Below are 19,371 nucleotides of genomic sequence, written 5' to 3' on the forward strand. Positions count from 1 at the left end.
TAGCAATAGGGGAAGTCACGACTTGCGTCGAAGGCTGTTATTCCTGGTTCGTTGCAACACCTTTTATTTTCTATCATACTCTTTCCTCTTCTTTTTTGACACAATCACAACTCCCTACACAGGCACGCATATCCTTGATTACTACCTAGGTACCTAGGTCCTACCCATGATCCTACAAATGAAGGTCCTTGTGTAGATTATTCCATCAATCTAAAACGCCCGAATCATTCTATCCTCGTCCTCATAAAAAATGCCTCCGTCAGACTCTGGGTCAGATTCTGGCTCAGAGGACGATACTTCTACGTTGCCAGTCACTCAACCCCAAGCAAAAAGTAAGACGCTTGACAGCTTGAAGTTTTCCCAGTTCTTGAGAGATCAACAAGAGAAGATCTACAGCTCTATATCCAGCTCAGTTATTAGGGACGAAGATAAATCCACGAATCTGCTTGTGCGAGAGGCAGAGAGCGAAAAAATAATCTCTAGCCCAAGGGAATACCAAACTGAACTATTCGAAAGAGCTAAGCAGAAAAACATAATCGCCGTCCTGGATACTGGTATGACCTTCTGTTATAGATGTATGCCGTACGATTGGAGCCCTTACTGAGAAGTGTCTTAGGAACCGGAAAGACGCTTATTGCCGCTCTTCTCCTTCGCCATACCGTCGAGCAGGAATTAGAAGACAGATGCGCCGGCAAGCCGCCGAGAATATCATTCTTTTTGGTACCTCAATTCGACGCGTGTACTTCTCAAAATGTACTGACACATAAATACCTAGGTCGATAAAGTTGCCTTAGTTCTTCAGCAATATGAAGTTCTCAAGGCAAATCTTGATCATCCTGTCCAGCGATTTTATGGTGTCTCCGGGAACTCCATCTTAAATCACGACTTCTGGAAGGAGAAGACGAGTGAAGCTATGGTTATAGTTTGCACAGCCGAGATACTTCTCTCGTGTCTTCATCATGCTTTCATCAAGATGGAGGGCATCAACCTTCTAATATTTGATGAGGCTCACCATACCAAGAAGAATCATCCGTACGCTAGAATCATCAAAGAATTTTACGCAGCACTAGAGAAAGAACAGCAACGACGCCCACGAATTCTAGGTATGACTGCGTCCCCCGTTGACGCCAAAACAGACCCAACGTCTGCTGCCGCCAAACTCGAGGGCCTCTTGCATAGCGAGATAGCGACTGTAGCAGATATCTCAGTCTTTACGAAATCGTCTATAAGTCGGCCTACCGAGAATGTCATCGAGTTTGGTGTGACTCCAGAGCCCTTTGAAACACCACTTTGGCAGAAATTATATAAAGTGGTCGGGCACAATGATGCTCTGAAAAGATTATTCGTCTATTCCAGGGCTTGTACTGCAGAAATGGGTCGCTGGTGTGCAGACCGTGTGTGGAAACTATATTTAACCGAACAAGAAGCTCAGAGACTAGAAGCCAAGACAGAGAGGAATTTAATGTCCCGCAAAACACACATTCCTATGGCCATTCTCGACGCTGAGAGATCGGCAGTTCAAGACGCGTATAAAATACTAACGGACCATTCACTTCCCGAACCTCAACGAAGCCCCCTATACCTATCCAACAAAATCGAATCACTTCTTAGGGCTCTCCAGAAGCATTTAGATCCACTTAGGGACAAGTGCATCGTATTCGTAGAGCAACGCCTTACTGCATTGTTGTTGGCAGATCTTATCAAGCAACCGAGTTTAAATATGCTTGACATAAAAGCGGGCGTACTGGTAAGCCGGCCGGCTCTTAAATACGATAAGATTTACTAACAGTCCTGGAGTTAGGAGCAGGTACCGATTCTAGTGACTTGGGAATGACACTGAAGGAGCAGTTTATGACCATGCACCAATTCAGAAACGGCGGCTTAAATTGTATCTTTGCCACCAGCGTTGGCGAAGAAGGTATTGACATGCCTGACTGCAATATCATCATCCGATTTGACCTTTGCAAAACGATGATTCAGTACATCCAGTCGAGGGGTCGAGCTCGGCGCAAGGGCTCCAAATTCTTCCATATGGTCGAGTGCACCAATACCGCTCAATTACAGTCCATCTTTGACCATGAAGACAGCGAAGCAAGGTTGCGCAGATTTTATAATACATTATCTGAAGACCGGATTATTTCTGGAAATGATTATAACATTGACTATTTCCTATCCCAGGAGAGAAATCACCGTGTATACGTTGTGCCTTCGACACAAGCTAAGTTAACGTATAAAAGCAGTCTAACAATCTTGCTCAACTTTGTCTCAACGTTACCACGTCCTCTTGACACTGTCTATACGCCGGAATATATAATAAGGGCCATCGGCCGAGAATTCGAATGTGAAGTTCTTCTACCGGACACTTCTCCGATTAAAGGTGCAGTAGGGCGACGTGCAGATTCCAAGCAAGTTGCCAAGTGCTCAGCCGCTTTCGAGATGTGTCTGAAATTAAAGAAAAAGAAGTACCTCGACGACTACTTACAATCTACGTTTACGAAGAAGCTCCCCGCTATGCGTAATGCCCACCTGGCCATCAGTTCGAAGAAGCAATCCGATTATCCCATGCGGATAAAGCCCGAGATTTGGAATAGACGAGGCCCAACAGAGAGCTTATATGTGACAGTTCTAAAGCTCGCATCTCCAGAAGCAATGGCGAGGTTTTCGAGGCCTCTGGCTATTCTAACTAGGTATCCGCTCCCGCAAATAGCCAAATTTCCACTATTTTTCGACCATCAGCGTACCTCAGACGTGGAATGTATACCTCTTCCCCGTACCTTAAAGACAACGCCCGAAGATATTGAGAAAGTCAATGCATTCACCCTCAGGGTGTTCGATGATGTATTCAGTAAAGAGTACCGTTCGGAGCCAGAAATAATGCCTTATTTCTTTGCACCCCTTATATGCCCCCACAACTTCAATTTTACCAACACTTCTGTTGACATTCGCGCCTTAATCGACTGGGAATGTCTTTCTTTCACCCAAAGTACAGCAAAATACATTGAATTGGAAGATAGGCCAGACGACTTTTTCAAAGAACGATTTGTTATTGACCCTCACGATGGCTCGCGTAAATTCTATACGGTTTGCCGTCGTCACGACCTCAAGCCGACAGACCCAGCACCGCCGGGTGCTTGCAAGAATCAGGCTGGTATGAAAGCTACTCGAAACGCGCCCAACGATATTTGGAATTTCAGTATTAGCTTGTGGTCTAAATCACGTTCTAGATTAACAATTCGGCACGACCTGCCTGTCATAGAGGCCGAGTATATTCCACTGCGACGGAATCTCCTCGATGAACTAGACAAATCTTATGATATGGAACGAAAGTGTTTCCTCGTCTTTGAAACCTTGAAATTATCTGTCGTAAGTTCCTCTGACCACCCGCGTTGTGTTTTGTCAAGTCTAACCAACTAAGCTACCGGTCGATGTGGTTGCCATGGCTTACAATCTACCTGCAATAATATACCGACTTGAAACTAATCTGATTGTACTGGAAGCTTGCAAGTCTCTGGCCTTAGACATACGTCCCGACCTTGCTCTCGAGGCGATGACCAAAGATAGCGACAACACAGAAGAGCATTCGGAAGAGCAGATAAATCTTCAGCGAGGCATGGGGACAAATTACGAGCGTCTTGAATTTCTTGGTGATTCGTTCTTAAAGATGAGCACAACAATTGCTCTGTTCTCCCGGATCCCTGATAGCGACGAATTTCAGTACCACGTCGACCGCATGCTACTAATTTGCAACAAGAACCTCTTTAACAACGCGCTTGACCTGGGGTTACAAGAGTCAATTCGATCTAAAGGTTTCAACAGACGGGCGTGGTATCCTGATGGGCTTGTTTTACTGAAGGGAAAGCAGAATACTAGCCTCAGGGCAAAGGACGACAAAGGAACCCATATGCTCGGGGACAAGTCAATTGCTGATGTATGCGAGGCGCTAATTGGGGCAGCTTACTTGACGACGTATGAACAGCATAACTTCGACATGGCTATCCAGGCCGTTAGCAAGTTCGTCAATCATCAAAATCATAAGCTGATGAAGTACGAAGATTATTACGCAGAGTATAACATCCCTGAGTGGCAAAGCGCCGAGTCAACGGCAGTTCAACGTGAAGTGGCTAGGCAGATCGAAAAGAAGCTTGGTTACAAATTTACCTATCCCCGTTTACTACGCAGTGCATTTATGCACCCGTCATACGGTACTATGTACGAGCGCATCCCAAACTACCAGCGATTGGAGTTTCTCGGAGATGCGCTACTCGACATGATCTGTGTTGACTTCCTCTTCCATCGGTATCCAAATGCGGATCCCCAATGGCTGACCGAACACAAGATGGCGATGGTATCAAATCAATTTCTGGGCTGCCTCTGTGTCTCCCTTGGCCTACAAACGCACATGCTCTCCGTGTCTGGAGGGTTACAGAGAGAAATCACGGAATACGTGGCTGTTATAACAGAAGCCCAGCGGATAGCAGAAGAGGAGGCCGAATCGGCCAACCTCGGACGCGCTTCTTATGCAAAGAATTTCTGGGTTGAGGTTCAAAAGCCGCCTAAGTCACTCCCTGATATTGTGGAGGCGTACGTTGGTGCTCTTTTTGTCGACAGCAAGTACGACTACAGTCAAGTCCAGCGATTCTTCAACACACACATGCGACCATACTTCGAGGATATGCACATCTACGATACGTTCGCTAACCGACACCCTGTGACTTTCTTAGCGAACATGTTGCAGCTTCACTTCCACTGTGCGAACTGGCGCCTTATGATCGAAGAAATTTCCGGCGAGAGCAGTCCATTAGGCCACGCACAGGTACTATGCGGCGTCATAATTCACGGTCAAGTCCGAGAGCACGCCGTCGCTGCCAGTGGCCGTTACGCCAAGATTGCGGCGGCTAAGAAGATTATGAGTACTTTATTAGAGGTAAGCGTGGAGGAGTACAAGCAGAGATTTGGATGTAGCTGCTCCCCTGAGGAAGTTGAGGCTTCGGGTATCCAAGAGCATGCTACAGCTGTTTGAGGAGAAATCAGGGGAGATATACTTCACGGGTGTTTTGCAATGCTGGTTACTAGGTAGTTCACGTTTCGTTCGCTATCTTGTGGTACGTGTAGATAGAGATTGCGCTATAGTTCTGGCTCTAAAATCGATAGTTCGAGATGAACTTAGATTGATTGTCTAGTAGTAAATAATATTATTGCGGTGCCCTCATCGAATTTATTCCTTTTAGTGGGAGGGAATGCAACACAGTCGTCCATCACAGGCTTCTCTGTCAAGAAGAGGCATTCCTTGTTTCATAAAGTATAGGTACCTAAGGTACCTACCATTTTCGCGCGTATCTCCCAACCATGTCTCAGCTACCCGTTCCCACCACGCGAACTTCCGAGGTCTTCACAAATGTAGACTTTACACAGGCGACTTCTAAAAAAAAAAAAAAAAAAAAAGCGAACAGCACCGCTATCGTTGGCATCTTTTAAAAAGGGATAATGTATTATGTCTTTTGCCAAGTCGGGATGATATCTCAACCACCTAACCAGACATAACCTAACGCAAGTGCTGTTTGCCTTAGTACCTACAATAGAATCCTGCCTCGACTATGACAACCATGTAAGGTACAAGACAACCCCCTTTCCCATTGGGATCTACCATGTATTAGTAGATCCGTCCGTCTGTTCATTCACCCTAGGTATTTTATCCTATCTTATCCTGTCAACGGCACTCTGGGGGTATAAAATAGGGCTCAAGCCTCGCCGGGCGTACAGTGCCACATAACTCAACTTAACTTCATCGCCGTTTGCGCCAAACAGTTTTCTAAAACATGATAAACCATCATTACAATCGTATGCATAACGTGGGAAATTATGCTGGTGCCTCGCGGCCTTCGTGGTGAGGCATGAAAAGGGACAACAGATATTATGAATCTCTTGCCGCATGCCTATCCAACGTTTTATTTATCGCTTGCTTCTTAGCCAACTCCTATTTTGGATCTAGGCGGGTTTCAAAACCCAATATCTGAATGATCATCAAGCTCGATTCTAGGGATGCGGAAATCAGGCGCTTTGCCCTTTCCCATCGACTTGCGTAACGAGGCGCTGCTTGCCCTTTGTTTCGACTTGGCTTCCCTTAGCAGCCGCGCAACCACAGCTGTGTCGGGCAAGTCATCATCATCGTCATCCTCGAACAGTCGGGCAGTGGTTCCATAGTGCCGTATATCATCGCAAGAGCTATATCGGTGCTCGCTTGGGCGCTTGAAGGGAATATCAAAATTCAGTTCGTCCTCAGACTCGTTTTCGGGCTCCGAATCATGACCCCGTTCAGAATCAGTATAGTCAAATTTTGGTACCTGCAAGCGAGACGACCTAGCTAGAGGCTTATGCTTCGAAGATGAGGCTGAGTATTGGGAACTAAAGGTAGAAGAAAGTGCATCCTCAAACTTAGTAGAGCTAAAAGAATTTAGATGAAAGGGATCCTTGGGGGCCAAAAAAGTTTGTGATGGCTGAGATCGCTTCAGTTTATTAGACTTCGCCGTCACATCTGGCGAAGCCGGGAGTCCTGGTAGTTGAGCGCCTTCTAGCCCGTAACCCTGGAAGAGAAGATCTTTCTCAAATTCCCCTGCAGAACGCTTAGGAGCGTCAAAAGAGTCAACCGAAGAGGCATCCTCGTCGACAACGAAATTCGTCGATGGTTCTTGTCGACTGAAGTTGAGAAGAGATCCTACCAACATTTCAGGGCCAATATCGCAATACGAAGGCTCCGGGGCATCAACTTCTGTATCATTATCCAGTGCTACGCAGTTTTCTCCAGGTGAACAAGCCGACTCATCTGGCCCAGCGGCCTCGGGTAGCGACACGCGAGGGGCAAGATCAACTGAAGTGTTAGTAGTATGACCGGACTGAGGTCTGAATGGATTCGAGCTCAATGTTGAACCTGCCGTCTCGGAATTCAATGACGAACGACGAATACTGCTGCCTCGTTCAGGAATTATATCTTCAATCTCGGATTGTTTAAGACTTTTTAGAGATCTGGAGACAATACTTCCGTTTCCAAAGCGACGGTTTAATCCGTCTTGGTCACTAGCTTGACCGATGATTGTTTTTGGGTCTAGACAAATTGTTAGGAAACTGGATATATGGTTTTAAAACGGGCAAAGGTGGTTCACTAACTGATTACCGCTGGAAATGTCAACTCGGACGGTGAGTTATTAAAGTCAGCTATGGGCCCGCGGCAGCGCTTCGGTGAATTGTGACTGTTTTTTCTGTACGGATCCTCAACACTCGGTGAGCTTGGCGAGTAACTCTCGGTAACTAGTTCGCCACGGTAGGGCAAATGGAGAGTCCTTAGGCTCGCCGTCTTTGACGGTGGCTTATTGATAGTCGACGATGTGTGTGATATGGTTCTGCGCTGAGGAGAGTCTGAGAGAGATCGAGGTTGATCGGTTTTGACAGATCGGGGCGGGTTAAAACTGGGGTTTGCGTTGTAGGAAAGATCGCTATCAGATTCTTGTCTTTGCATAGATATCTTTCGAGATAAGGTTGAGTGCGCCCGGTTACCCCTCAGGTCTAAATCCACAGACTGATCATACTCGAAATCTTCCCAGATAGCCGCACGAGCTAGCTCTCGAAGGGACTCGGGAAAGTAGTCCGATCCTTGCCCCTTGACTCTCCTTCCCGTGGAAGCGCTACCTGGTCGCTCTATCGAAGCCGAAGTAGCGTATGAATGTAAGGAACTCCGACGAGGAGGCTTTTCGGTCAGTGCTGTTTCACTCGCTGGGTCATCTTCGTATGCGCGCAATGATAGCGTGGCAGGTGATGCGGCCCGAACGCTAGCAGTATTTGACTTGGTCTTCGAGCCGTATCCCGTGGACTTCCTTTTCCTTGACGAACGGGGCCTTTCACGCTCGCCCTCACCACCTCGAATGCTTGGGGCTGAATTCTTTCTGAAGAATTCTCCAGCTTGCGGTGAGTTGAGGTTGGATCCATTCTCGCTGGTGTTGCGATCCGCGACATCCTCATCGTAATCCTTAGTACCGGTAGCCTTCACGCGACCAAAAAAGTCTAACGGCTTAATAAATGATTGAGCTTCCAGTAGGTCAACAAACCTTCGTGTTGATTCCGAGTCGGCACTAAAAACTGAAGAATTACGGTCACGAGGAAAACTTGGTGATGGCACGCTATGGATGGACCTGGTGGCTGTGCTTTCTTCGTTTCGCTCGGTTGATACTTTTGGCGGAAGCTTGTAGGGACGGTGTCGCTTTTTAGGCGGTTCTCTTAATGGCTTTAATGAAGTTCCTCGGGATCTTGGCCGGGACGAACCTCCAGGTGATTGGGTAGGAGCGGTATTGGGACGGTCGAGAACCCGAGGAACTATGGGAGGCGGTGCGGAATTGTCGTTGAAACTGTCATTGAAATAACCGTCACTCGCAAGATGTGGATGAGATTTCTGGAACCTCTCCAAAATGCTGGGTCCATTGCCAATGACCGGATAGGTGCCTTGAGTGAGATAGGTCAGCTCGGAGATTTAAAACCAGATTGCTGGGATGGAGACTCGGCTCATACCGCGGATTGGAGGGATTGCGGCTACAGTCTCGTGGTAAGCTTGCGCCTTAAGATCATTATCATTGTTCAGGTTATTGGTAGATTTTCTGGATAGAAAACTCAACCAGCCCATCTTGAATGTCGAGTCGTGTTGAGAGATATTCGTATGAAAGAGAAGTGAAAGCCAGTTTAACAATACCCGTAAAATATTCGACCCTTACTTCTCTTATCTCCGTAATTATCTTTTAAGGACTCGGGCCTCCATTAGGATCAAGCAGAGAAATAACTGCTATTGCCGCCACCACATAATATGAATTAGAGAAGTGAAGAAATACGGGAAAACAAAGACGGGGAAAGCACCCAAAAAGAAGAGAGAAGAAAAGAAAAGAAGGAAGAAAAGCTTGAAGAGCGAGGGAGCGTATGTAAAAGAGAATAATAATTGTAAAAGGATGAGTCGAGACGCATTAAACAGGGTGATGCAAGGGTAGGTACCTAAGGTAACCCAGATCGATAACTTTAAAGCCGAAAGAAGATGACGACCTCACACCTCACACCTTACACTTCACAACTTTAGTAGTTGTATTTCTTAGGAGTGGGTGTAGGGCTGTTAGGTTTTGTAAGTTTTTAATTATACCTGTACTAATCTTAGGCCAGTTAAGTAGGAGCTTAAGCACCTAAGGTAAATTACTTAGTAATAAGTACCTGAACTACCTAATCTATAGCGACATTATGCACCTCCCTCGTACCTTGCGTTTGTAAGTGCATTGCTTCCAAGGTTCCTTCTTTTTTTTTCACGATGGTCCATGGTGACCCACTTTACTCCTTTGAAGATACCCCCACAAGTTCCCCATTCAATTGTCCTATGGAAACCTATTGGTTCCCGGCACACGGATAGTTACGAAACCACGGATTGCACATAGAGGTACCTACCTAAGGGCCATTGACCAGTGCAACTAGCCGTTTATCGCCCGAGCGATGCTCTGTATGCTGTTTGTAAACAACATCCCTCCTAAAGTCGGGCATATATCATATCGCTAATACGCTAAAACGCTAATACCTCTATGATCTACACAAAACTTGACGGTTCATTTACCTTATGGCCGAAAGGATACCTGCTAGTACACATGCTAATCATTCCGTCTACGCGTAGCCAACCTAATTTAGGAAGTACCTCCTTGTATTACAGGACTTGGTTCAATGACAAGGTCCAAGATGCTGGGGTGTAGGTACCTAGGTATTTAGATTCAGAGAAAGGAGGGATCTGTACATAGTAGCGTCATCATCCTTGTAAACTCTGCAGTGTACTATTAAACAAACGCTCGAATTCTTCTCAGAAGTGGTTTAGCTGAAGAAGACGTAAAGTTTCGTATATGCCGACAGTTAACCATATTTCCGTGTGCTATGGTTGTTGTCTTTACCATACCTGGTCTAAATCATACCTGGTCTAAATAGTTCCAAGCACCTAGCCCTCTGCACGGTAATTTTAATGAGGCATAATCCGGCGACCTGTGCTCTCGGCCCGTTTGTTTTCTCTATCAACTTGCTTTTTTCGGCCTACTTGTACCCTAGGTTTTCAATTTTCAGCTGACAATCAAACGCCAACTACATGACGATGCGAAGGGAAAAACCTACTCACAACACAACACCAAGAGATATCGTGATTCGTACCGTCTCATTGTTCTAATGCTAGATAGTCTATACGTTAGGCTCTAGACTCGGTGAACCCGAGGTGTTACTATGTACTATGGCCTCTAATGCAGAACAATGGATTCTATTCTCTGCTAACTAGTCTCTAAGAACCCCCTGAGTTAAGTTACCTAGCTGCCTTTAGATTGATATCTGGTACAACACGTAAATCTAAGCGAAATATTATTAGACCAATAAGATCAAAGCAAGCATCGATAACCCCAGAATCCAAATGTCTACTACCTAATGTAACACATCTTTGGAAGGTAAGGTATCTATTGTACCATACCCTTGGGATGGATCCCTCTACTCGGAGGGGTTGTTCCGAGTAACCGCTGTTGGCATGGAATGTCTCAACCGAATAAACAATTTGTTCTCCCAACAGCTTATTTCAAGTGGATGACTTCGAGCAATCACTGAGGCTTTTCTTCAAGTCGCAACATCAGGTGGTGTCTTGTCAAACATGAAAATGTCTTAAAGGGTGAGACACGGGTTTAACCTCAGATAAACGAGCCAGACCGCAAAATTTCCCCGTTTGCCATGGATCCTAAGCTACCTAGGTAGGGATATTATCGCAGCTTCCACGTGGACTGCGACGCCAGGACGCCCGGTACATGGTTACCTAGCTCTAGCGCGTGGTCACATTAGACTCATGTTGGCCTCAAGGCTCAAGGAAGCATGCAAGGTACCAGGTATGTAGGTACTACATGATAGGATACCCCAAGTCCACTGGCTGGTATTATTTAATTTATACCTCAGATCCGATTTTGTACATAGTCGCTTGCTACGTTGAACGCTATCGAATCGTTTTTGGAAAATCCCCGAGGGATGTGTTATTCCAACTTCAAAGCAGGATACAAGCACAAGAGAACCTTGACGCTTCTAGTACAGGTACAATAAAGTTCAGGTCCCTTAGTAAGATTGCATTAGGTATAGATTAAGTAGTAGGAATAGGTATTCTTTAAGTAAGTAGTTTCCGTGGTTCGCTGATCTTACTATGTACTAAATGCACGGATAGGGGGGACTGAGTAGAAAAGCGTGATGTTTAGGTATTGAGCGTAGGGTAGGATCATGCGGCACATACCGCAATGCTACCTAATAAGTATATCTAATGTACCATGTTCCTATATCTTTTTTATGTTACCTTATCGAGGCATTTTCCTGCAATTCTGATGCGAGCGTGGAATCCTACAAGTATAGAATCTTAATATTACCTGGTACATATGTAGAGAATAGTATCATGGAGAATACGCCGACTAATAAGTCGAAAGGGCCATCTACACCATTATTTAGATGACTGTCATCAAGAGAACCCCTGACACTCCTCATACAGAAATGTCTTGTCCATATGGCCCGAGAACATCAGGATTCGTATGAATTAACTCGTTCATTTGTGGCATGGCAACCCGGGTATTGAGACCGAGGTAATCACTGCCGTCAGGAAGTGGATGTCTAGGCTCATCTTACCTTAAACTTTAAGATACAGGTAGCGCGGCATGTTTAAATTACTTCATCGTTAAGGGGCCATTTCCTAAATAATATATAGAAAGGTCCGATAACCTCTCGTAACTGCCGGAGAACGTTAAGAATAGAAGAACTCGTAGCCCACATATGCAGTTCATAGAACCTGCCTATACACATATTTAGTAGTAATTGAAAATGCTTAATTCCTCTTGGGCTAGTTACTCGGAGTTGGTAGTGTTGTCTTGAAGGTCTAAATGCCCTCTCTTCACCTACTGCTGAGAACTCTTTACAGTCTCCAGATTCCACCCTAGAAAAAAAATATAACCTACACAGAACACTTAGATATAACATTATTGGTGCGAATAAATTAAGTGCCCATTCCTGGGCTTAACTTCATCTTAAAATCCATGTCCACTCATTTGGCCTCAAAAGGGACATGATGATCGAAGAAAAACAAAAACCAAACGCAGAAAAGGCCAAGGCCTCTGGGAACTGCGACTAGAGAGGCGACAGTCCTGAGCCTGAGCTAGACGATCTGGCACACAAAGAAGAGCCTCATCAAGCTCGCACGTCAGATGAAGTTTGTAGCTGGCAAGGCGATCCTCCTGAGCCCGAGTTAGATGACCTCGCCCATAGCGCCGAGCCATCACATGGGTCTCAAACAAATTTACGTGTTGAACCGCTACTAGCGGAGGTTGAATCAACGCCATTGGACACTCCCCTCAAGCCGGAAAATCATAAGGAACCTTCGAAGGCGCATTTTGAAGGTCAGTTTTCATGTCACACGAAGCCAGCTAGTTACATTCATGCCTCATGAAATCATAGACCAGCTGACAGCTCAATTCATCAGATGAGGACCCCGAAGGACAAAAGCAAGAAGATGTTCCAGAAGAAACGCTGCGAGGAGAAACGCTGCAAGAACAAACGCTGCAAGAACAAACGCTGCAAGAAAGGATTACGCACGGAGTGCAACAGGCGTTGACTGTCTTCCAGAACATCATCCATCCTCATTCCGAAGCACACGAAGAGGCGCCAGAAGATAGTACGGAGCCACCTGGCAGGGATGATGACTACCACCCGGCGCTTACTCGAGGCCCGCCGATCCTCACCATAGTCGAGCTGCAGAAACCTAAAGGTACGAAGCTTAAAGAAGACAAGGAAAAGGCGAAAAGAGAAAAGGCAGAGGCCAAGAAGGCGGAAAAGGAGAAAAAGGCCCAAGAAAAGGAGGAGAAAAAGAAGCTCAAGGCGGAAAAAGAAAAGGAACGCAAGGAACAGCGCCGTCTGGAGAAGGGGAGGAAGAAAAACAAGGGCAAGGAGGCGGAACCGCCTCCCGACCTACCTCCCGGCGCCAACGGCCGAACTGCCGTCGAGTCGCATCGTCATCCCGGGTGCCAGATATGCCAGCATCCCGAAGAACAGGGGACGGACGACTTCATGAAGGACCTGGTAGATGGTTTGGAGGGAGTGCCTTCTATCAACGACCTCACCGATGCTGCAAAGAAACTACTTGGCACGAAAGAGGCGGACGATGCCACTGCCAATGCAAAGCAGAACCCCCAGAGCTACTCCCTCAACGAGCAGGAGTTGATCGAGCACATCGCCGCGCATATCGACCGACATATACACCGGTACATAGACCTCAAGCCACCCGGAGCCGGAGGGGGAGAAGAAAACGCGTCGGCAGAAGAAAAGCCTCCAGCCAACGTGTTTCCTTACCAGACGCCGTACCGGTTTCCGGGAGGACAAGCAGGCACTGGCGCTCCTAACAGGCAATATGAGGGCCGCGAGGATGTTGGTGTGCGTCCTCCCGGCCACGGCTTGGACGGTAATAGGGATTGGCCTCTGACTGTGATGCAAGGCCACGTCCTCCGCAGCACCAAGCCCATGTCTACGCCCGACGTTGCCACCGCGCCCGCACCGTCTCCTCCCCGGGACTTCTCGCCCTTCCGCTCCCCGACAAACCGCTGCGTCTCCCCGTGGTGCGAAAAGCTCGGTCTCAAGTTAGACGACCCACCTCTTTTCCACAAGAGGACGGTGCCGTGGTCGAGAAGAGGGTAAGTCACACCACGTTGCGTTTCATATCAACCACAACTTACGCGTCTATCCAGATTTAATTCCAGCCCGAGCCGGATGAGAACCACGACCACCCCGACGTGTTTCAACACGCCGCTGTGCGCGCACCCGGTGTACCACGAGCACGGCCTATATGCCTGCGTCCCCGTCTCCCTCGTGCCGGCCCTGCGGCTCGAGTCCCCTTGCTGCGGCCACGCCAGCTGCTGCCACCACTACACGTCGCCGATCGTGACCCCGCTGCCCGTCTCGCACACGCCTCGCCCGCTGTTCAATTTCGAGCCGTTCGGCGCCGCCGAGACGATCCCGCCTTGCACGCCGCGCAGGAGCTTGTCGGCGAACGAGACCCAGATCATATTCTGATAAGAATGCCTTACTCCTCCGGGTTCGAAACGGGAGGGGGCTTGTGAAAGGGGCGTACGTATTAGCTGGCTTGGATTAGGTACTAGGTAGCTAATCTGGAAGATTGTCCACGGTGGTTTGTTACCTGGTACCTATGCAGGACATGGCGTGCGGAACGGGAAAAGGGGGTTTGACTGGTAGACAGGAGAATTGTGTGGTATGAAGATTGCTTTTTTCTTTTTCTTTTTTTTAAAAAAAGGAAAGAAAAAGAAAGAAAGAAAAAACGCGTTGTTCCTAGAATGTAACGAAGACGAAGATGGCTCAGCTCGATCCGACGTGGTATGGTATCATTAGGATACCTCCCCTATTCATTCATATTGCTGGCGTTGCTTCTAGGACTAAGACTAAGAGCTAGAATGGTATATCAACACCGTCCCGAAAAATACAATAAAACAATCCTATGAGCTTCAATCCCGCGAGAACCCCAAAGTGTAGGAATCTAAAGTACCTAATGGCCGTTCATTTGTATACCATTGAAAACAGAGCCTGGCTTTCCCGGAAAACACATGGTATGCATAACACTACCCGCAGCGGCTTAACTTACACACGACAACCTTCTCTCTCCCATCCCATCCCGTCCCGGCCCAACGGGGTTATAACAGTATATATGTATATCTCTTCCCAATCAAGTATCAGATAACCCCCCCTTCTCCCCATTCGCCATTAGTACCTAACCTAACCTAACCTAACATATCCTAATCCAACGCGCCCGCCAGCGCGACACAGCTAAACCTCATATCGCCTCCGCCCCTCTCCAAGAACTGCAGCGGGCCCCACAGCAGGGCCTTCTCGGAAAGAACGTCCTCGTCGTCGGCGAGCTGGCCGCGGGCGATGGGCCCCTTGCGGCGGCCGTCGAGCTCCCAGAGGGTACCATCGCGGCCGCTCTTCACGAAGCACACGTAGTGCAGGTCGACGTCGTCGCGGGCGTCGGGCGCCGCCGTCGCGCCCTGGGCCGCGGCCTCCTGGTGCGCGGCCGCGAGCTCGGGCGTGCGCTCGAGGAGCGCGGAGCGGTCCGGCGGGGGCAGCGGGATGGAGGCTTTGATTAGGCGGTCGAGGGGCGTGTTGGGTTCTGTGTTGCGGGTGGGAAAGGGAGAGGGTGGGGGTTAGTTAGGAAGAAAAAAGAAAAAGAAAAAGATGAAAAAGAAGGAGGAGGAAGAAGGAAGAGGAGAAGGGAAAAGATTGGGTTGGGCTGGGTTGAACATACCGACGAAACCCCGCGCGGGCCCGTTCGACACGGCATGCAGCAGGCCCATGAGGCCGCAGGCGTTGCGGATGGTCTGCTTGTACCAGAGCACGGGCTCGCCGGAGCCGGAGCCGGCGTAGTCGGGGGCGGTGGAGTCCTCGGCGAGGCGGTGGGACTCGTAGGTGGCGGAGACGGGGAAGACGAGGAGCAGGGCGAGGGCGGGGCGCGGCACGAACGCGAGGAGCTCGGGCTCCGTGATCGAGTACACGTCGTGGATCTGGAGCGCCTTGCTCAACCCGAGCTTGTGCAGCAGGGAGGTCAGGAGCTCTGGGTTCGCTTCGAGCGGGATGAAGGCGAGGGAGTCGGGGGACGGGTCGGGGTTCGTGGCTGTTGACATGGTGTTGATGTGAACTGCTTGGATTGGTTGGTTGGTTGGTTGCTTTGGTTGTGGGGGAATCGGGAATATTTCGTCGGATTGATTTATGTACTAGATATATATCTGCTTCGAAGAACGGGGGTTCTCGAACAGTTTCGTTTCTTGAGAGCCTGTCTTGCTTAAGGAAAGTTTTGGTTTTGGTATTTGGTGACGAGTCCGAATAATTGTTGTATTGCCCCGCCATCACAAGACAGGCAGCTAGCGGTATGACGCCACTAGTCAAAGCACTCCGAACCTGAAGCTTTATCGATTAGGGTGGGGTAATAGAATAAAGGGTCTTTAGGTACAGGTAGCTAGCCTAGCCACTAGGTTAGGTACCTAAACGTTAGAGATAGGCCTAGAACAAAGCAATATAATGCAAATGATTTTACGAAAGCTTGTCGTTTCTGCGTTGGTTTTTTCTCTTTTTCTCTCTTTTCCTTTTTTCCCCTATTCCTCATTGCTCCCTAGAAATATATCTCCATTCATATTATCATACGCCTATGCCTATACATATCTCCTGACCCGGCCGCTCTTTACACCAAACTCCAACATGATTATTTCCCAGTGTATGTATTTCATATATCCAAGATCGTAATTCATGGCACCGCTTCATATCCCCCTTTTTCTTTTTTTGGTCCAAATAAAATTTCAGACTGTCCCTAGTCCAAGCTCCTCTTCCGGGTCTTACGGCCCTTTTTCAAGCCGTTGATCCCATCTTGTATCATACTGCCTGTGTTGCTTACAGTTTTGCGGCCTCGTTCCTTAATCTCATGCTTTTCTGCTTCGTCGTGGATATCCTCCACCACGTCTTTGCCTACGCTTGTACCGCTAGCCCAGTCTAGCAGTCCCCAAGCGCCAAAGTTACCGCGCCCGCCGCTTGCATAATGCGTCGCAGTGCGCCGCGCAATGCCGCCCATGATAATACCCGGAACGATGCTGTAGCCAGACATGGACATCGTCTCCTCTAATGTCGTCAGGATGGTAAATAAGAAATATGTAAGTAGATGTGGTTGGATGACCATGGCTGGCAGGTATACCGGCAACGTGCGGTTAAATAAGAGAGGCAGCGGATGGTCCGCGTATAACATCAGCGCATATGGGGCAGCGTGCTTGCGCGAGTGCGCATACGCGCCGTGTAATTTTGCCACTCTACCCCGAGAGTGTAACACAAATCGGTGGAGGTAATACGTCAGAATCTCGCGCGCAGTATACAGCATTAAGATATGCTTTGCGATCTGCCAAGGAAGAGGCAGTGTCGTGCTAGTCTTGAAGAGCGGTCGGTGCAAGAATGTTCCCGCGCCTTTGGAGATACCAGCTTGTACGGCAGTGCTGAGCGCGAGGTTGAAGACCGCGAGCAGGATTTGGCAAAGCAAAGAGGCGGCGCTTCGTCGAGGTACAGATCTAGAGCCGTAGAGCTTGATAGATTCCGCTAAGCTCGGAACCAACGAATCGAATATGAGAAAGAAGAGCGATGGTACCAGCCAAAATACTATGCGCACTGCTAAGGTGCCAACCAGCTCGATCGTTAGAGGCGGATGGGATAGCACAAGCGTCATCCAAGTCATATAGAAGAATAGGAGATTTAATGAACCCGACCATGATGAGAGCATCGACCCGCCGAAATACGAAGCTATCGGAAGAGATAATAGGAGATCCATATTGTTGTTATTGCCGTTTTTCTTTTCAGATTACAGGTATAAAAACGCGTTGGATGGAAAAAGCAACTGGAGGTTGTGTATGTCTGTCTGTATATCCCCCTTATTTAACGGCGAAATATTTTCAGGGTCGTAAGATGGTATTGCATTAGGGCTTAGTTCTTCAGGACTTCGTTGTTCATTTTAGAAGCAGATGCCCCAATCATACGAAGATTTCGTAGAATCTCCTACGTGTCTTGGGCTTTACCTTATCTTTTACTTGGTGATTTGATGCACACCTTGCAGTTGAACAGCTAATGACGTATGTTGTGCTGTCATTTGGCATTTAATCTTTTGATTGGTTGCGCCGGTGATGAGTTTCTCAACTCCTCCCCCGACTCCCCTGTTAGCTTTGGCGGGGTCATTAATATTTTTTTTTTTTTTTTTTTTTTTTTTTTCGCTTGATGTGAAGCCCAAGCTGCTGGGCTTCTATGCCAAGAAATACTTGCAGCAGCAGCCTCGATTTGCGGGGCATCTCCTTAGCTAAGCATACTAAGCTGCTGCTAGTGTAGTATAAGTTAGGGGCGCTCTAAGCCAGGTACAAGGTTTCAAAGGACACGGGATAACTCCACTGATAGCCCGATGGCTTGGATCCTGAAAGTTTGCTGATAATTTGCGTTTGCAACACCACTCAACTAGTTCAATAGTAAACTGCCGAGCAAAGTTGAGCTAAATACCACGTGTAAATGTCACATAGGATTTATAACTGCCCGTCGCAGAGTTAGGTATTCCTTGCAGATCACAGATCATCGCAGAAACCAAATCTTAGGTAGTCTGTTGCAACATTGTCATCTCACAAAACAAGTGACAGCACAATTTTCGACATGGGCCCGCGATCTAAAAACTCTCAAGAGAACCACATACTAACCAGTCCAATATATAGGTTCTTTTAGACCTAGTCTTTCAAATTCAACTTTGTTTCAACGTGGAAGAATATAAGGTCATAGCTCCCAGTTCCCAAACGAGCCCAGACGTTCGTTCGAGGTAAGCATCAAGGTAATCGATGATGTCTTCAGACGGACGTGTCATCTTCGTTATTCACGTGGCGTTTGCAGTCTGCTAGTATTCTCGGCGCATGAACGCAGTGAAATTTGAGATGCTCTGGGCCGCTTTCCTAGACCGAGGGGCCGTCATCTAGGGGAGAAATTCCGAGGCCAGGCCGTTCATAGAAATTATCTCCGATTTCCCATTGGTCACAGAAAATAAAATCCAAGACAAAAACTAGAACTCGTCACCTTGAATACCTATGAAAAGTCAGTTATTCTCTTCTCAATTAGACACCACAAGCTTATTGACACACAGATGCGGGTTTGATATATTACCTGTACTTTGTGATAGTCTGCGGGTTGTATAGATTTATGTACTTCAACAGGGGAATATGATTTCCGTTTGTCTTGTTCGCACCAACTCTTGCACTTATATCTTCTTCGGGTATCTTTGGTAGGTTACCTGCGACCCAGTGAGTGGGCTACAGTTTTTCTGAATACAATTGAGTTGTTATTCTATCTCTGTGCAAAGACAAATCACCTAACATCATACGGTTTTTGGTCTTTGAAACCGCTTCTCTTCCCGCTTACTACTAATAGATGTGGCACAAATAAACGTTAGTTAACCGTTGCAGCTACAACCTAATACAGTGCTACTCGAGGCGCATATTCTGAAACGAGGTTGCATATTTCAATGTAATTTGTGCTCAAATATGTAACCTTTCAATATATTAGATGTACGTGTGGTATGCATGTTTAAAGCACTCAAGATTGTTCCTGTCCATAGGGTACATACTATGTAGGTAGTAGTTGAGCATTCCATTATTCCTTCAAAGCTACAGACGAAGAGAGAAAGAGAGAGACAACTAATTAATATTTTTTCAGGGGCAATGCATGCTAACTTGGATGATTGAAAAAGCCCGAGACTCATGTTAA

General features: G+C 47.4%; 6 protein-coding genes across 6 annotated transcripts; 3 read left to right on the forward strand and 3 right to left on the reverse strand.

Moving 5' to 3' along the window:
- Positions 1 to 250: 250 nt before the first annotated feature.
- Positions 251 to 5,152, forward strand: F4812DRAFT_469152 (uncharacterized protein; the record flags this gene model as incomplete). Its single annotated transcript, XM_047938852.1, has 5 exons — positions 251 to 554; positions 617 to 720; positions 776 to 1,747; positions 1,798 to 3,363; positions 3,416 to 5,152. 5 exons carry the CDS (start codon positions 251 to 253, stop codon positions 5,018 to 5,020), a joined length of 4,551 nt encoding a protein of 1,516 aa, XP_047792901.1. The 3' UTR covers positions 5,021 to 5,152.
- A 269-nt stretch (positions 5,153 to 5,421) lies between these two features.
- F4812DRAFT_418294 (uncharacterized protein) lies at positions 5,422 to 9,243 on the reverse strand. Its single transcript, XM_047933234.1, has 3 exons — positions 8,554 to 9,243; positions 7,162 to 8,487; positions 5,422 to 7,099 (listed from the first exon to the last, which is right to left on the reverse strand). The coding sequence occupies exons 1-3, from the start codon at positions 8,663 to 8,665 to the stop codon at positions 5,997 to 5,999; spliced, it is 2,541 nt and encodes an 846-aa protein (XP_047792902.1). The 5' UTR covers positions 8,666 to 9,243; the 3' UTR covers positions 5,422 to 5,996.
- A 1,986-nt stretch (positions 9,244 to 11,229) lies between these two features.
- F4812DRAFT_469158 (uncharacterized protein) lies at positions 11,230 to 14,334 on the forward strand. Its single transcript, XM_047938853.1, has 4 exons — positions 11,230 to 11,589; positions 12,185 to 12,449; positions 12,533 to 13,736; positions 13,791 to 14,334. The coding sequence occupies exons 1-4, from the start codon at positions 11,512 to 11,514 to the stop codon at positions 14,113 to 14,115; spliced, it is 1,872 nt and encodes a 623-aa protein (XP_047792903.1). The 5' UTR covers positions 11,230 to 11,511; the 3' UTR covers positions 14,116 to 14,334.
- Positions 14,335 to 14,821: 487 nt separating this feature from the next.
- F4812DRAFT_271511 (ubiquitin carboxyl-terminal hydrolase) lies at positions 14,822 to 15,968 on the reverse strand. Its single transcript, XM_047930908.1, has 3 exons — positions 15,826 to 15,968; positions 15,359 to 15,751; positions 14,822 to 15,223 (listed from the first exon to the last, which is right to left on the reverse strand). Exons 2-3 carry the CDS (start codon positions 15,732 to 15,734, stop codon positions 14,850 to 14,852), a joined length of 750 nt encoding a protein of 249 aa, XP_047792904.1. The 5' UTR covers positions 15,735 to 15,751; positions 15,826 to 15,968; the 3' UTR covers positions 14,822 to 14,849.
- F4812DRAFT_271510 (uncharacterized protein) lies at positions 15,969 to 16,382 on the forward strand. The gene has a single exon (XM_047930907.1). It carries the CDS (start codon positions 16,129 to 16,131, stop codon positions 16,348 to 16,350), a length of 222 nt encoding a protein of 73 aa, XP_047792905.1. The 5' UTR covers positions 15,969 to 16,128; the 3' UTR covers positions 16,351 to 16,382.
- On the reverse strand, positions 16,293 to 17,733 carry F4812DRAFT_418300 (uncharacterized protein). The gene has a single exon (XM_047933235.1). The coding sequence runs from the start codon at positions 17,411 to 17,413 to the stop codon at positions 16,415 to 16,417; it is 999 nt and encodes a 332-aa protein (XP_047792906.1). The 5' UTR covers positions 17,414 to 17,733; the 3' UTR covers positions 16,293 to 16,414.
- Positions 17,734 to 19,371: the final 1,638 nt, after the last annotated feature.

The sequence above is a fragment of the Daldinia caldariorum genome (assembly GCF_022478825.1).
Source record: "Daldinia caldariorum strain CBS 122874 unplaced genomic scaffold F4812scaffold_3, whole genome shotgun sequence".
Taxonomy (NCBI): domain Eukaryota; kingdom Fungi; phylum Ascomycota; class Sordariomycetes; order Xylariales; family Hypoxylaceae; genus Daldinia; species Daldinia caldariorum.

Excerpts from the sequence above, each read along its gene's own strand:
- F4812DRAFT_418294 (XM_047933234.1), bottom strand. The coding sequence starts at position 8,665 with ATGGGCTGGTTGAGTTTTCTATCCAGAAAATCTACCAATAACCTGAAC. Across the intron at positions 8,488-8,553 it reads CGCAATCCCTCCAATCCGCG|GCACCTATCCGGTCATTGGC; the intron begins GTATGAGCCGAG and ends ATCTCACTCAAG. Across the intron at positions 7,100-7,161 it reads GACATTTCCAGCGGTAATCA|ACCCAAAAACAATCATCGGT; the intron begins GTTAGTGAACCA and ends CAATTTGTCTAG.
- F4812DRAFT_469158 (XM_047938853.1), top strand. The coding sequence starts at position 11,512 with ATGACTGTCATCAAGAGAACCCCTGACACTCCTCATACAGAAATGTCT. Across the intron at positions 12,450-12,532 it reads TTCGAAGGCGCATTTTGAAG|ATGAGGACCCCGAAGGACAA; the intron begins GTCAGTTTTCAT and ends TCAATTCATCAG. Across the intron at positions 13,737-13,790 it reads GTGCCGTGGTCGAGAAGAGG|ATTTAATTCCAGCCCGAGCC; the intron begins GTAAGTCACACC and ends GCGTCTATCCAG.
- F4812DRAFT_271511 (XM_047930908.1), bottom strand. The coding sequence starts at position 15,734 with ATGTCAACAGCCACGAACCCCGACCCGTCCCCCGACTCCCTCGCCTTC. Across the intron at positions 15,224-15,358 it reads GCCCGCGCGGGGTTTCGTCG|AACCCAACACGCCCCTCGAC; the intron begins GTATGTTCAACC and ends CCCGCAACACAG.
- F4812DRAFT_271510 (XM_047930907.1), top strand. The coding sequence starts at position 16,129 with ATGCAAATGATTTTACGAAAGCTTGTCGTTTCTGCGTTGGTTTTTTCT.
- F4812DRAFT_418300 (XM_047933235.1), bottom strand. The coding sequence starts at position 17,413 with ATGGATCTCCTATTATCTCTTCCGATAGCTTCGTATTTCGGCGGGTCG.